This window comes from Chaetodon trifascialis, chromosome 10 (genome assembly GCF_039877785.1).
Source record: "Chaetodon trifascialis isolate fChaTrf1 chromosome 10, fChaTrf1.hap1, whole genome shotgun sequence".
Classification (NCBI taxonomy): domain Eukaryota; kingdom Metazoa; phylum Chordata; class Actinopteri; order Chaetodontiformes; family Chaetodontidae; genus Chaetodon; species Chaetodon trifascialis.
Window position 1 is genome coordinate 6,084,249 of NC_092065.1, and position 14,380 is coordinate 6,098,628.

The 14,380-nt window shown below is 43.1% G+C and overlaps 1 protein-coding gene across 1 annotated transcript in view; it reads left to right on the forward strand.

The window, feature by feature from the left end:
• ppm1h (protein phosphatase, Mg2+/Mn2+ dependent, 1H) overlaps positions 1-14,380 on the forward strand; it is a 34,697-nt gene that overhangs the window by 5,939 nt on the left and 14,378 nt on the right. Inside the window, exons 2-3 of the mRNA XM_070971629.1 lie at positions 3,856-4,021; positions 6,332-6,688. Of these exons, the coding sequence (XP_070827730.1) occupies positions 3,856-4,021; positions 6,332-6,688 (523 nt within the window). The remainder of the gene's footprint in view (positions 1-3,855; positions 4,022-6,331; positions 6,689-14,380) is intronic.

The window sequence follows — 14,380 nt, forward strand, 5'->3', positions numbered from 1 at the left end:
CTTGTGTTTTATTGTCGGTTTATCCATAACGCTGTTTGTTTCTTCTTCAGTCTTTTCCTCTACTTTCCTCAGAGCTGAATCGAGCCAGTGTCACACATAGCTGTGCAGGGGAAGCACATGAGCACTTTCTACATACAAAGCCTCCCAGTGCTCAATCACATGACACAGCACATGTTCTTGTGTTGATTCTGTTACACGCCACATCGCTCTGAGGCAGAAACGACGCCGTTTCAGTTGAGTGTTCAGACTTCCTTAGCACGGGTCTCAATTTCTAATCACGTTATAGGGTCACCTTCATCTTCGTCTTAAATGATCTGTTTGTGGGAGTACAGTAAGAGCATACGACCACAAAACTAAGATTTTTCTAAGCAAATATTCAAAACATTAAAGTTACACAGTGTGATTATACAATATGCAAAGTGGCAGTAATATAGGAATGTAAAGAGAGGCGTGTGAATGAGCTGCAAATAGCCAGCCAAGTGCGAACACGTTCTCCTGTCAACATTAGTCCTATGCTTCTTAAAGATTTTACATGCAGCATGTAGATTATGTGGATTTAAAGAAATAGGCGGTGCAGTGGTTCAATAGCTAACTTGAACAACTATAATTACCTGTGTAGTAATCATTGCCTCCAGGTCAGTTTTTTTTTTTTTACAACTTGGCTTCACTTGTGAAGAAGTTGGCAACAAAGGATGAGCCAGAACAGAGCAGGGATCAGTTTTCACAATGTGGCTGTGTTCAGGCAAAGGTGATTTTCCATTAAAAAGCAATTTTTGCAGTTATTTTTGCAGGAATAGCAAGTAATTCAGTATAGAAAAGTCTTAAAAATCGTGAAAAGTGCTCATCACATATTCCCATTGTGACATCGAACAGAAACGCGTTCCATTGAAAAAGCTCTAATTAACGGATTGATAATCAAAGATTCACTCGTTTTGGCACATTATGCAAATGTCTGATGTCCCCAAAAGGACCTGATGGAGTCTGATAATGCCTTCGGAGCAAAACTTCAGGTCAAGTGTTACTGAAAAGAAACAATCCCAAGAAGAAGTCTCACAGCAGATCACGGCTCTGACAGGGTAATTAAGGTCATTCCGTTGTCTCCAGTGTGAAGACGTGAAACGAGATGAGCGAATATGACAGCCCCGCTCTCGGACACAGCTCGTGCCTCGGGGGTGCGGATGGCTTTTCCTCTCATATCAGAGATGAAAGGCTCGAAAGCTCAACTGTCTTTAATCTTGTGATTTTCCAGGGTCAAATGAACGTCAGTGCTTTGGTCTCAGACTTGCATGATGGTGCGTGAAGTTTGTGGCCTCTATTCATCATATGAAAGTTGAGGAGGGAGTTAATGGGGCACGCTGTTGGTTTTGCATATTTTAACCTGTTAACTGTGTATCTTACGTCATCGGAAAACTCTTACCATAGACAAGCCTCTAGAGTTGTGACGTGGTTTTTTGACTCTTTGTCCTCTGGAAGTTTGCTGTCCTCAAGCTGAGAAGCACCTGATTCAGCTGTGGAAAGTAGCCTGCAGTAGTTTGCAATAAAACTGAAAAAAGTGGTTCAAAGCAGTGATCACAGCTTACGTTAAAAATGAATTTCAACTTCATAATAACTAAAAAAATCAGTTTTCATCAGGACTGTGTGAATGTGGTTTGATAAGAATAACGGCGGCAAAGTAAGCAAACCCTCTAACAACGAGAGTGTGAAAGTTCATCCTGACCTTGGAAAAAGCAGCTCGATAGAAGAATCTAAACTCAGGGTCTACTTGCTATCTTTTTCAGTGCCTTTCCACCACATGTCTGTCAAACTGGACTCACCCCAGCTGGTGATGAAGACCCTTAGATGTGGCTGAAAGCCTCAGAAAAAGCTTGTAAGTGGAAGCTGAAAAAATCATAAAGTGACATTTTTTTCTCTTTTTTTCAATCACCTGTAACAGTACTGGAGAAACTACTGCAACTCCTGTCATTCAAAGAGTTGTGCACATTGTTTGCTTTCACAGGTGGAACTAATGACATTTACAATGTCTCCTCTCCAGCAGTGCAGCGCAGCCATTAATAATGTTATTAGTAACACCTGTGACAAAGTGCCTGCAGTGAAAAAGGTGCTCTGAACTCCCTCCACATTTCCCCTTGGGTTATACGTGTCAGTGCCTCTGCTGCTGATGTGGCGAGAACATTATTAAAATGCTGCTTAATGAGCCATGAAACCAGTGCAGCTTACCAGCTAAAGAAGTGATGCGTTCAGTATAAAATATGTGCGACATGTACAGTATGTGCACATGACAGCTGCATGTTTACCACATCATTGCAATTTTCCTGAACACCAACATGCTGTTCGACCAAGACTCCAGAATCCAGATATTTATAATGTTTATGTAAATTATAGTGACATAAAACAAACTAGAACCAGCTAATATTTAACATTGTGTGTCGCTAAATGACTTAAATGATTATTGAATCATTTAAATTGTTGGTTATAATCCATAATCGATTAATCGACAAATGTTTTCAGCATTCTGCTCCAAAGTGTGCCCCTTCCAGGCCTCACAGGTGCACATTCATAATACTAGCTGCTGAGTGCTTCCTTTAAACCTTCCTTATTGACACACTGCAGGGAGTGTGCTTTTATTAGTTTTTAGGATCGGGAAGTGGTAAATAGCGTATTGTGCCCCACTCCAATTAGTGAAGGTGTGCCAGTGTGTTTCACAACCAGCAGTGTTTTGTTAGCTGGAGACGCAGGATCCCTGCACTGCATGTTCATCCACATGACCAATTAGGATTATTCCTGTTAGATCCTCCATAGAGAAGTGATCTGCCAATCAAAATGTGGCCATGTGTCTCATTTATCTGACATGATTCTAACTTGAGACATTGAGACAAGCTGCCGGTCTCTTTGTGAAAGTGAAAATACATCTCTATATTTCACATTTTGCTGTTGCCTGCCCTCTGCTTACCTAACCTCTCGAGCTCTACTTTCATAAGCGACAACATACACAGTTTTAATAAGGCCGCAGCAGCCCGACGGTCTCCGACAGAGTGGCTAAATTGAGAATGCCTGGAGTATTGTTAAGCAGCGTGTGTTTGTCCATGGCTACAGCAGCTCGCAGCAGCGGTGTAGCCATCTGCCAGGTGTTGTATAATGCAGTATTTCCGTGTCTTTCTGTCCTCTGCCCTACATGTGTAGGTCTCAAATTGAAGTGTGTTTTTAAGGAGTGTGTATCTGCTGACTTCATCCTGCATGGCCTCATGTTGTTTAATGCAATAAAACTACTGTCATGGAGGGAAACTTGCACAGAAGTTGAGTTTGGATGGGTTTTAAAGTCCCCTAAGAGCACCCAGTGGCTTAAAGGTCACAGCTTCAGTTGAAATATTAAGAAAATGTTGAACCCCTTGAATTAGCTGCAGCTGTGTATCATCTCTCACCACCAACATGCAGGAAATTTGATGTCATTGTTGTGAGAAATCCACAGAGGGCAAAGTCCTTTTTGAAAAGTTTAACCCAGGACACCACTGCCAATGAAGGCCCTCAGTTCCTCAGGCTTTGTGAGGGAGTTTTATATATATATATATATATATATATATATGTGTGTGTGTGTGTGTGTGTGTGTGTGTGTGTGTGTGTGTGTGTGTATATATATATGTATATATATGTATATATATGTATATATATATATGTAAGTTATGTAAGTTATGTAAGTTATATAATATAATCATTCACATTGGCAAGCACGGATGGGGCGAGGTTGACCACTGCAGTGCAATGTATATGACTTTTTAATGTCATATTTGTAATTTCTCTATTATGCAGTTTATTTTTATTATCTCTCCTTTTGTGTCCTGTTATCCCCTCTCTGTCCAGGGTGATCAATGCAGGAAAAAGCACATTAAATGAGGACCAGGCCTGCTGTGAGGTGCTGGTGGTCAAAAGGAGACCTGCAGGGAGCTCCACGCCCAACCGGACCTCCATGACCCGCAGGAGGTCTTCCCTGCCCAACGGAGAGGGTTTGGGCCTCCGGGAGTGCCTGGTCAGTCAAACACGCTGCAGCTGATGCTGAAATTTTATTCTCTCATTTCTTAGATTTTTAACACCATAAGCTCAAATGTGAAGTTTAAACTTCAGCTCAAGAACATAAAATCAGCTGTCGGCTGAGCTGTCCTTTTGATAAAATGTCAATGTGCCTCACAGACTGGAAGCGTCTCTGTTTTAGCCTTTACTCACTGATGAACTCCAGGTAATGATCAGGGTGGCCTGCTTTTGGGACCCGCTGTCCCCTCGTCCTGTCCCATCAGCAGTTTACTGGGGCGTGCAGCACAACGTCCTTCACCCACCACAGTGGCCTTAAACGCAGCTTGACAGCCGCTAATACAGGCTGGCAAATGCGAGTACATTTGCTCACAGAAACACACAAATAGGCTTTAAAGCTAACCTTGCGTCCTTCTGCAAGTGCAGTATGTGCCGTACAAAGGAACGCTGTACATCACGAAATGTGAGCTCTCTGCTGTTTGTCGGCCAGTGGACCAGATTCAGACAACATAATGACACACTTGGCCGTTTCTGGCTCCGTCGCTTTTTTCCCACCAAGCTGAAAAAACTATTAAACCACCAAACTGTGTGTGTCTAACCCCTGCATTTCATTTTCACTGTGATTTCTGCATTTCCTCATTGTTCTTTAAGCTCTAACCGTTCTTAAAAAAGCTCTTTGTGAATTTTAATGGATGTCAGTATGTCTATATAAAGTAAAACCATTGCTAAAATTTCCCTCAGCCCACCAGTACTTTGCTCCGGCCCACCCAGAGCCTACAGCAAACTCATGCAAGTACCTCATGACTCACTGCTGCAGTGATGCTAGACCAATAAGAGCAGTGTGGAGCCTTTCTAATGCTCTTTGCTTGCTTCATAGACTCTCGTTGTAGAATCTGCCCGCACTATATTTAGAAAATCAAAGCTTTAGTGTGTTTGCAGAAGTATGCGCTTGCAATGATCTGCACTCAGTGACCAGGAAAATGTGGAAACCCTGCCAGCCCTCTTTTCCCTTTACACACATGTCACGGCATGATTAGGTGTGCGCTTGCAGCTCCATGTCTATACTTTCAGTATACCTGGCTGAGTTAATTCTGATTTAACAGACTTAGAAAGAGCATCACCTTTGGTTCCGGGAGGCGGAAGATCACAGAGTCGCTGCACTTTTTGAAGGCGGCACACTCAAAGGTGTGCAATGAATGAAGCGGATCACAAGACGCTTTGTCTAATCTTTTCATCTGTTATGTGGGAGGTGGCACTTAGTAGGGGAACAGCACAGATATACAGAGCATCATGGTGGGTCTGTTAACCTGCAGATTGAAGCATTGATCCCAGAGCGTACATTAATGACACAAAGCAATCCCACTGAGCACCTGCACTGTGAATTTAAATGCAGTGTTGGTAGAATGGAGCTCTCAGCCATTAACTTAGGTTAATGTGGGAAGCACTGATGTCCTCATGAGTCGCTTTAGACCCTCAGACCATACAACTTCCTGTTTGAGTCTGTGTGACAGCTGCACTTAGGGCTAAAATTAGTGCAACATGGTTTTGAACAAGGGCTTCTATTCTTCTGGTCACTGAGACAGCGGTGCATCAGTGGTTCCCAACCTTTCTGGCTTGTGACCCTTTACACAACATCAACCCCACCGCAGGTCGCAAGCAGTTCCAACAGCGTCGTCTCACCTCAGATTGTTTGTGTAATAATTTTAGAGGCCTCAAGAAGCAAAACTATCAAGTATTTCATGATAAAAAAAGTCACAAAACGTAAAATTTGTATACCAGAAATGCTTGTTTTCCCCTGTTTCCTTTCCTTTTTATTTACTATCTTGAAATCGGTGGTTGGGAACCACAGCAGTATGTCAAATGACTCTAAGGAGAAAGGAAGTCTTGAATCACCCCACATTCACACTTTGAATATTTTGGATGATGAGTCATTACGTACATATTTGGATAATAGAACATACTGTGGCTTGTAATGGAAAGTACTCTCAAATCTTATCTTATCATGAATATAATATTTGATGCAGCTGTTGTCCAATCATCCATTTAAAGACGCTCATTTAATTTTGAAATATTTGGCTGATATCAACTTCTGATTGACTGTTGAAGACCATTTGTGAGACAAAAAGCCATGGCTGGTATTCTTATCTGGCAGATGTCACAGGCTGGGAGAGTGTGCTCATAGAATTAAATTGTTGGTTGATCAGTGTGAATGCCAGGTCTGACAAAACTCCGCCTCATCCATGCTCCATCCTGCACATTTGAATATTGACACAGTTGATGAGTGTGTCTGTGTTTAATTATCTACATCCAGGACAGCTCTGAAGACCTCACCTTGCACTACTGGGCCTTGTTCGATGGCCACGCCGGTTCTGGGGCGGCTGTAGTGGCCTCCCGCCTTCTTCATCACCACATCGCCCTGCACCTTCAGGAGGTGATGGAGATCCTCTGCACTCCAAACCTGCTGCCCCCCACATGCCTGGGTGAGGAGCCAATCAATCACCACCTCACCCCGACATCCCAACGCGCCCTCACCAGGGCCGCCTCCCTGCGTGGCGCCGCAGGGGCTCCGGGCTCGCCCAGCACGCCGCCCACCCGCTTCTTTACCGAGAAGAAAGTTTCACACGAGAGCCTGGTGATCGGAGCCATCGAGAATGCTTTCAAAGACATGGTAAGAGGCATCTGCTTGGTGGAGTGTGCCGATCACCTCTATAATGTGTAATAAAATAATAATACACGCTATTCAAATTCATAGCAAACATGTCTGCTAATGCTCTTGTTGCACAACAACTGGTTCTGTTTTTGTACCCAATCTGAAAGCTCAACATTGATGGTTTGAAACACAACATTATTTCAGTTGAGCTGGGAGGAAATTTAGAGATTTGGTGGCACTTTTCAGGCATCGCATCCCTAAACTGCAATACAGCATGTGTATAGAAATTCCCTCCACGATCCTCGTGAAGTGCCGCTGCAGTTCGTGATTTCCCATAATTCCCAGAGCAACACTGGACATCCACCCATCAAAGAGTTGCTGCGTCCGTCCCTGGTGTTGTGTGTATTTGGAGAAAAAGGCTGGTCATGCCTTTTTCGTCAGAATAAAACAAACAAAAAAAAGCTTTTGCAGCTGCATTGCTTGCACGGACGGAGTTGCTGAAAAAGAAAGAAAGGAAGGAGCAGTGTGTATTTTCTGTTAGCACTGCCAAATGAATAACTGTTAATTAAATAAATGTTAATCTAAGGTTCGTCTTTGCATGCATTTGCGATTTACTTTAGAGAACTTGCTAAAAACTGCTCACTGATGGAGACGGTCATCACAAATTGTGTACGCATGGAGGAATCAGTGTTGTTATTTAACATCCATTAAACTCTAATTACTTACTGTGTCAATTGATATTGACTCACTGTAATTAGACAGTCAATGCACATAGGCCTCTCAGTTTAGTTGGTTTACACAGAGAAGCAGACATACATGAATCATTTCCCTGTCCGTGTTGACCTGTGGATACAATGAATAGAACAGAGCTCAGACACCTTTGTTCTATTACATGTCTCACTTTGACAACACTACAGACACCATCTATATTTCGAGTGTTAAAAACGCATTCCTAGCTGCCTTGAAAGGTCGCTGCAAAAAGCTTTCTGTTCCTTTCTTCTTAGAGGTCTGTGAGTGTAGTCAGCTTGAGGTTGTGGTGTGATCACACACAGCTCCAAAGCCACAATAACAACACAGACACATACACACAAAAATACTAAATGTACACTATAGGCCGAGAACCTTTTCCAAATTCAGAAATTATGACTGTTTCCATCAAACTGGAAGCATATGGTGTCAGTCAGCTCGTCAGAAAGAACCAGAAAAGGTGATGTGCTTTTTCCTTTGAGCTGCTGCAGGTCACACACGCACACATGCGCACATGCACACTTTCTCTCTCTCTCTCTCTCTCTCTCTCTCTCTCACACGCGCGCACACACACACACACACACACACACACACACACACACACACACACACACACACACACACACACACACCAGCCATCTGGCCGAGGTGTAAGTAGATGCTGGAGAGTTGACTCATGCAGAGGCCAAGAGATCCAGACCAGAGCCAATCAAAACAGCCTGACAGGCTTTGAGGGGGAGAGGTTAAAGGTCACTGGCCTCAGTTTCAACATCAGGGTTTCAATCAACAGTCTCTGTTATGTTTGTCTTCTGCTGGGTTGCCAAAGAACAAAGATCCGATGTGCGGCTGCATCGACAGATTAAAGTCACTCTTGCTCAGATGTCAAAGCAGTTTCACTTGTAGTAATTAACAGTTTGCCATGTAGACGGTGGAATGCCTGCCAGCAAAGTTTAATAAGCAAATTACATTAAGACCAGTTTTAAAGCTCATGAGTATTTTAATTGTTAGCTAATCTACCGTTCACAGAGACCATGGTGATGTGATGTGATGTCTTGTTTTGTCAGACCCACATACTGTATATTCAGTTTTCAGGAGGACTGGCATAACTGGAAAACATTCACATTTGAGGAGCCGGAAACACAGAATTTGTGCCACTTTTGCTTCAAAAATTGATTGATTTATTTTCTGGCAACTGATTTATGGACTAATAGTGTCAGCTGAGAGCATAAGAAGTACATAAAAAAGGATAAAATCCATTTACATTACTATTTTTGTAACCAGCTGTAATCTATGTTCCCCTGCTGCAGTAAGCTGCAGCTGCCCGTCCTTAAAAGCAGGTTACTACACACTCTCTGAATTATCTTCCAGTAGTGCTTGATGCGGTTCTGCACAGCACAAACTCTTTGCTAACATTTGCTTTCCGCGTGAGTTCACTCTGGGAGGTTAAATGAGATCCTGATGGATTGCAGTGCAGATCGATCTCATTAGAGAATTTCTCAGCGCATCCTGGTGTTTCCACCTCTTAACCACTAGATGGTAGTGTGCAATTAGCTATTTTTACCAAACGGCGTGGCCAGAAAATGAGAGAGAGTGTTCTGGGGCACTGGCTTGGTGTGTGGAGGTGTAATTAATGCTTGTGTAAGGATCAGTTAATGCATTGGAAGGTCTATTGTGCATGTTTTGGTAATGATAAGGTGATGCTTCACGCAGTCATGACGGTTGTGTTTTCACTGACTTAGGGTAATAATAGAACCACAGTTTGACAGTGTTTCATGTCATAATAAGATTTAGTGAAATAGCATGGCGGTAATCCTCAGAAATCCAGTTTTTGAGCAGGATTCGGATCACAGGAGATTACAATTATGATCCACTTTCACTCTGTGAAGTCGGTACACACTCTGACTTACAATGCAGTGGTTTGCTTCTCTTTTGCATCATCATCTCTTCCTTGTCAGAAACATATCTGCTCACAGCCCCGGAGCAATCAGCAGCCATCCATGTCTCACTCTGCTTGCTGTCTCTCCTCTCACATGCCTCTCTAACTCTTTTTCCAGCTCTGAATCTGCACTTTCTACCCTCTGTGTCCTCTCTCTCTCTTAAAGGGCAAGTGCTCCGACATCCACCATTTCGAACGTTGCAGCTGATGTCACAGCATGCCTCGAACCTTGCAGCTACGGAGCTGTCTAATGGCGATCTAAAGTTGTTCTCCAGTGAGCGACTGTACACATGAAAGCACATATAATGCATTTACAGTTCATTGTTGAGTATTTCACTAATTGTTTTTCCAGGTGGTTGCACAGTTGCTCTTCTCACCTGTGGGCTCTAATTACAGTGCCTACATTGCCCCTCATTTATTTTCATTTCAGTAATCACATTTGTGAAATTAGATGCAATCTGGTTCAAATGGTACACGTTTCCGCCCGGAAGAAAAAACTTCACTTCTACTTTTGCTGAGTTACTATCCAAAAAGTGGGTTTTGGCAGAATCTCACCACTAACAGCCCCCCGTTTTATTTTTTTTAATGAAGCTCATTCTTTAAGGAAATGGGAAGTGTCAGAGGATCTTGGGAGGGTTGTTATCACTCTAAATCTTTGTCTCAGGGTTCACCGAGCCTCTGTATCTTATCAGCGGGACCCGCCTTTTATTCTCCTCTGACACGACTCATTGCATTCCTATGGAAGCGGCCGGAGTGTGTGTGGAGTGGCTGCTGAAGCCTGATAATCACTCAGGGATGTGTAAACATCAAAAACAATGTGCAGCTCTGAGGCAAAGGCTTATCAGCCAAACTGTTGGTTGGCTGGGGACAGAAATAAGAGGGCATGAGATTACTGGCCTTGTATGATCCTCTTCAGTATAAGACATTTATTTGTAGCACCTGTACCTGTGTGTGTGTGTGTGTGTGTGTGTGTGTGTGTGTGTGTGTGTGTGCGCGCGCGCGCGCACACTTGTGCAGACAGATGACATCTCACAACCCTGATAACAAAAGTTGAGACACCATGTAAAACATACATAAAACAGAATGTGATAACTTGCTAATCCTTTTCAGTTATACTGAATTGAAAGCAGCACAAAGACATTTTTTTAAATGCTTGACCTCATCAGCTTCATTGATTTTTGTAAATATCTGCTTTTTCTGAATTTGATGTAGCAAGGTGTTTCAAACATTGGGACAGGAGCAGCTAAAGACTGGGAAAGTAGTGGAACGCTCCAAAAACACCTGTTTGGAACATTCCACAGGTAAACAGGTTGATTGGTAACAGGTGATAGTATCATGATTGGGAATGAAAGGGGCATCCTGGAAAGACTCAGTCTTTAGGGTCCAATTTATGATTTGGCTTATCATTTAAACATCTGGATAAATTTGTGTCTTGCCAGTAGGGTTGGGCGGCGGTAATAAGGTATCCCGCAGTATCTAAAAATAGCAACGTATCAGTTTCATTACCGTCATAAAAAAAAAAATGTGCATGTAGGGGCCTAACATAATCATCATAACAAAAATGAAATCCACTCTATTCAATGTATCTGATTGAACTTTTACTCGAGAAAAAGGTGACTGTGCAAAAGTACATGCTAAAAAAAATGAACCTGAGCAGTTTTACAGACGTTTTAACGCCTCATATGGGCGCGTCTGGGCAGAGTACCGTTATCTCGTCCAAGCATACGGAGAAACTCCTCTGTTGAAAACACCTTTTCAGCCTTTTTCTCTGCTCGCTATTGTTCTTAGCTCGTATAAAAGGACGAAATGCAAATAAAACAGTAACATAACTCTTCGGGCTGCTTAGCAGAGTCTTCTGTGAGCGCGCTGCTCATTCATGAGACGGAGCGGTGAAACTAACTACGTGGTTGCCCATATACATAATATACGCTCAATAGCTCAGCGACCCGCCCACATTCACCATAGAAACACCAATGACGATCCAGAAGGAAGTAAGCCCAGAGATAGGTTATTGCATGAAGAGCGCTCCCCCCCACTCTAGAAACCCCCTCCTCTTCATGTAAACAACCAGGACCTTCGTGATTGATCTCAAACAAAGACAGAGTCATAGGAGGAGACATTAGCAGCGTTTTTGTCGGGCTGGAATATAACGTTTGACCACAAAATAGCAGGTAGTGTGCGTGCCTCACAGCAAGAAGGTCGCCGGTTCGATTCCCGGGTCGGGCCTTACTGTGTGAAGTTTGCATTTTCTTCCCGTGCATGCGTGGGTTCTCTCCGGGTACTCCGGCTTCCTCCCACAGACCAAAAACATGCTCATTAGGTTAATTGGTGACTCTAAATTGCCCCTAGGTGTGAGTGTGAGTGTGAATGTTTGTGTGTATGTGCCCTGCGATCGGCTGGCGACCGGTCCAGGGTGTACCCCACCTTCCGCCCATTGACAGCCGAGATAGGCTCTGGCCCCCCCGCGACCCCGAGAGGGATAAGCGGCATAGAAAATGGATGGATGGATGGATTTTTTCGGCTACTCTTTGGCTGCTAGCTCGCCGAGTTTCTGTCACACAGTATCTTCGTGATCATCAGACTCTGCTTTCATATGATACCGGGCTTTTGTGGTTTGCGTGAAGCGGTGAAATCAGTGGATGCCGTACAATTGCGCTATTTGCGTTTTTTCGTTACATGCGCATATAATTTCTTGGGGTATGAATTATGTTTCGTTTGGGTGGTAGTGCTTGGTAGAGGCTTTTAACTGTTTCTCCCCGTCATTCTGGTGTGCTACAAGTTAGGACTGGTGCTTCTTCGCGTGAGCATTGACCGTCTGAACTGCGCGCATGTCACGCTGCCCTGCAAAGTGATTTTTAATTAGTCACAGTAATACCGTATACCCCGGGAAAATGTGGGGAAGATTTGACGGTATCATAATTTGGATACCGCCCAACTCTAATTGCTAGTTTGTTTTTTAGCAAGTTAGCTTAGCTTAGCTTTGCAAAGACTGGAAACAGTGACACAGCTAGCCTGACTAGCATAACATGCTCAGTATTTACAGTATTATAATTCAATTGTATAATCTGTGCAGAAAGTGCAAAAGCAGAGTCAGTTATCATCACCAGGAGGTGGCTCAGGCGAACAGCAGACTCCTGCAGTGGGTTAGACATAAAATCAAACATAGTCTAGTTTGAATGGAATATCTAACACGATTTTTTTTAACACGGGCTAGCTTTTTACTCTGCCCTCTTTTGCTAATTGCCTCCTGGCTGCAGCCATGACCGACCTGAGACTGGTATCGATCCTTTCCCACACAGACAAAACAAATAAATGTGTGTGCATACTGTTGATCTGTTCCAGTCACAGTGTCAAGGTGTGTGAGTGTGTGTTGGCAGCAGGTTATTAATGTCTGTATTAAAGGAGCTTTAGCTGTTTCTTTTTTTTTTTTCTTCGAAGAATTTGCCGAAAGGTCAATCTCGCGCTCAGAAACAGCTGATATGCCACTGATTTGGCTAATTAGTTTAAAATGATTAATTCAGTTAATTACCTGTCTCACTGTCCGTCATCAGTTTTCCTTCTTTTTGACGTTCAGCCTCTTTTCCTGCCATCACTCTTTCAAGTTTTTTTTTTTTTTCTCCCATGTTTTTAGGCCTGGTAACTTTAGGCTCTCGTTGATTCTGCAAACTCACTGACGTACAGCGCTGCAGACAGCGTGGAGAAGGGACCATTAAATGAACATTGCTGTGAAGAAGGTGGCTTTCATGACACAATATGTCGAACAAAATAGCTCATTCACAACCTATGACATGTTTACCCACATCTACTGTGAACGCACCTTGTGTCCAATTTGTAGAAATATCTATTTAATTAAACAGGCGACTGCATTACATTGTTTGTTTGCATGGCAGGTGTTTGAGTTTCTTGAGGTTCAGCTAAAATAAAACCTTCACTGCATTAAAATGACAGTTACTGTAATTTAGTGTGGTGACTTGTGGATGTGGACTGCACAGTGCATTTCGTCTACACCTATAGTGTTGTGTTACTTCTTTTTTCACATTCATGCTGATTTTGAGAGTAATCTGCTTCTATTGTCCTCTCACTGGGAGATTTTTTTTTAACTCGCTTGCTGATTACTTCAGTTATTTTCCTCATGGGCTGGTGTGGTCATATGATGCGATGTGGAAGTGATGTGAAATTGGACAGTTCCTGATTTGTCTGTCCTGTCTCTTGATATTTTCTCTTCTTTCAAGGAGGCAATAAAGAGCTTAATTTGAAGAAGTGCAGAAACATTTTATTGCATTAGGATGCTAGTTATGGCGGTTTGGTAGAATGGGATGTGTGTTTGGGCTTTTCCTGTCTCTCTGCTTGCGGGCTATTTACATCAGTTGTTAGAGTCTTCCTGGCAGGAGAGGAGAGGAGAAAGGTGTGGATGTTTATGCAGACGTTTTCATTATTAAAGACTTTGCCTGCAGCGAGAGGTATTGGATACAGCCAGGGTAAATATGTTTGGCTCACTTTGGATACATAATTCATTCAGGGTGAAGGACACATTTGTTCGCCCTCCCTGACACACACACATGCGCATGCACACAAATATACACACACACAGTTGCGTTTCCATCACTTCTGGGGGCATTACATAGACTTACATTCATTTCCTGGAGACTTGCCCAAACCATAACCATAACCACTACTTGTCTAACCCTAACCTAAAACCTTAAACCAAGTCGTCACTCTAAAATGTAATGATTTATATTATGGGGACTTGCATTTTGTCCCCTTAATGGAGGCGAGTCCCCACAACGTGAATGTGTAAACAGATTTATGTCCCCACAGTGTGAGTAATACACACACACACACACAGAAATATGTATAGCAGCAAACAGAGGTCTGTGCATGTGCGCGTGCTTCTTCTGTAGCCAGAGAGGACGATGGAGTGCGTGCATCCAAACCCACATGCCAGTTAGTCTGCAGAAAAACACACATATTTATGCACACAATGTATGCAGACACTGCAGTCCACTGTCAGAGAAACACGCACACAC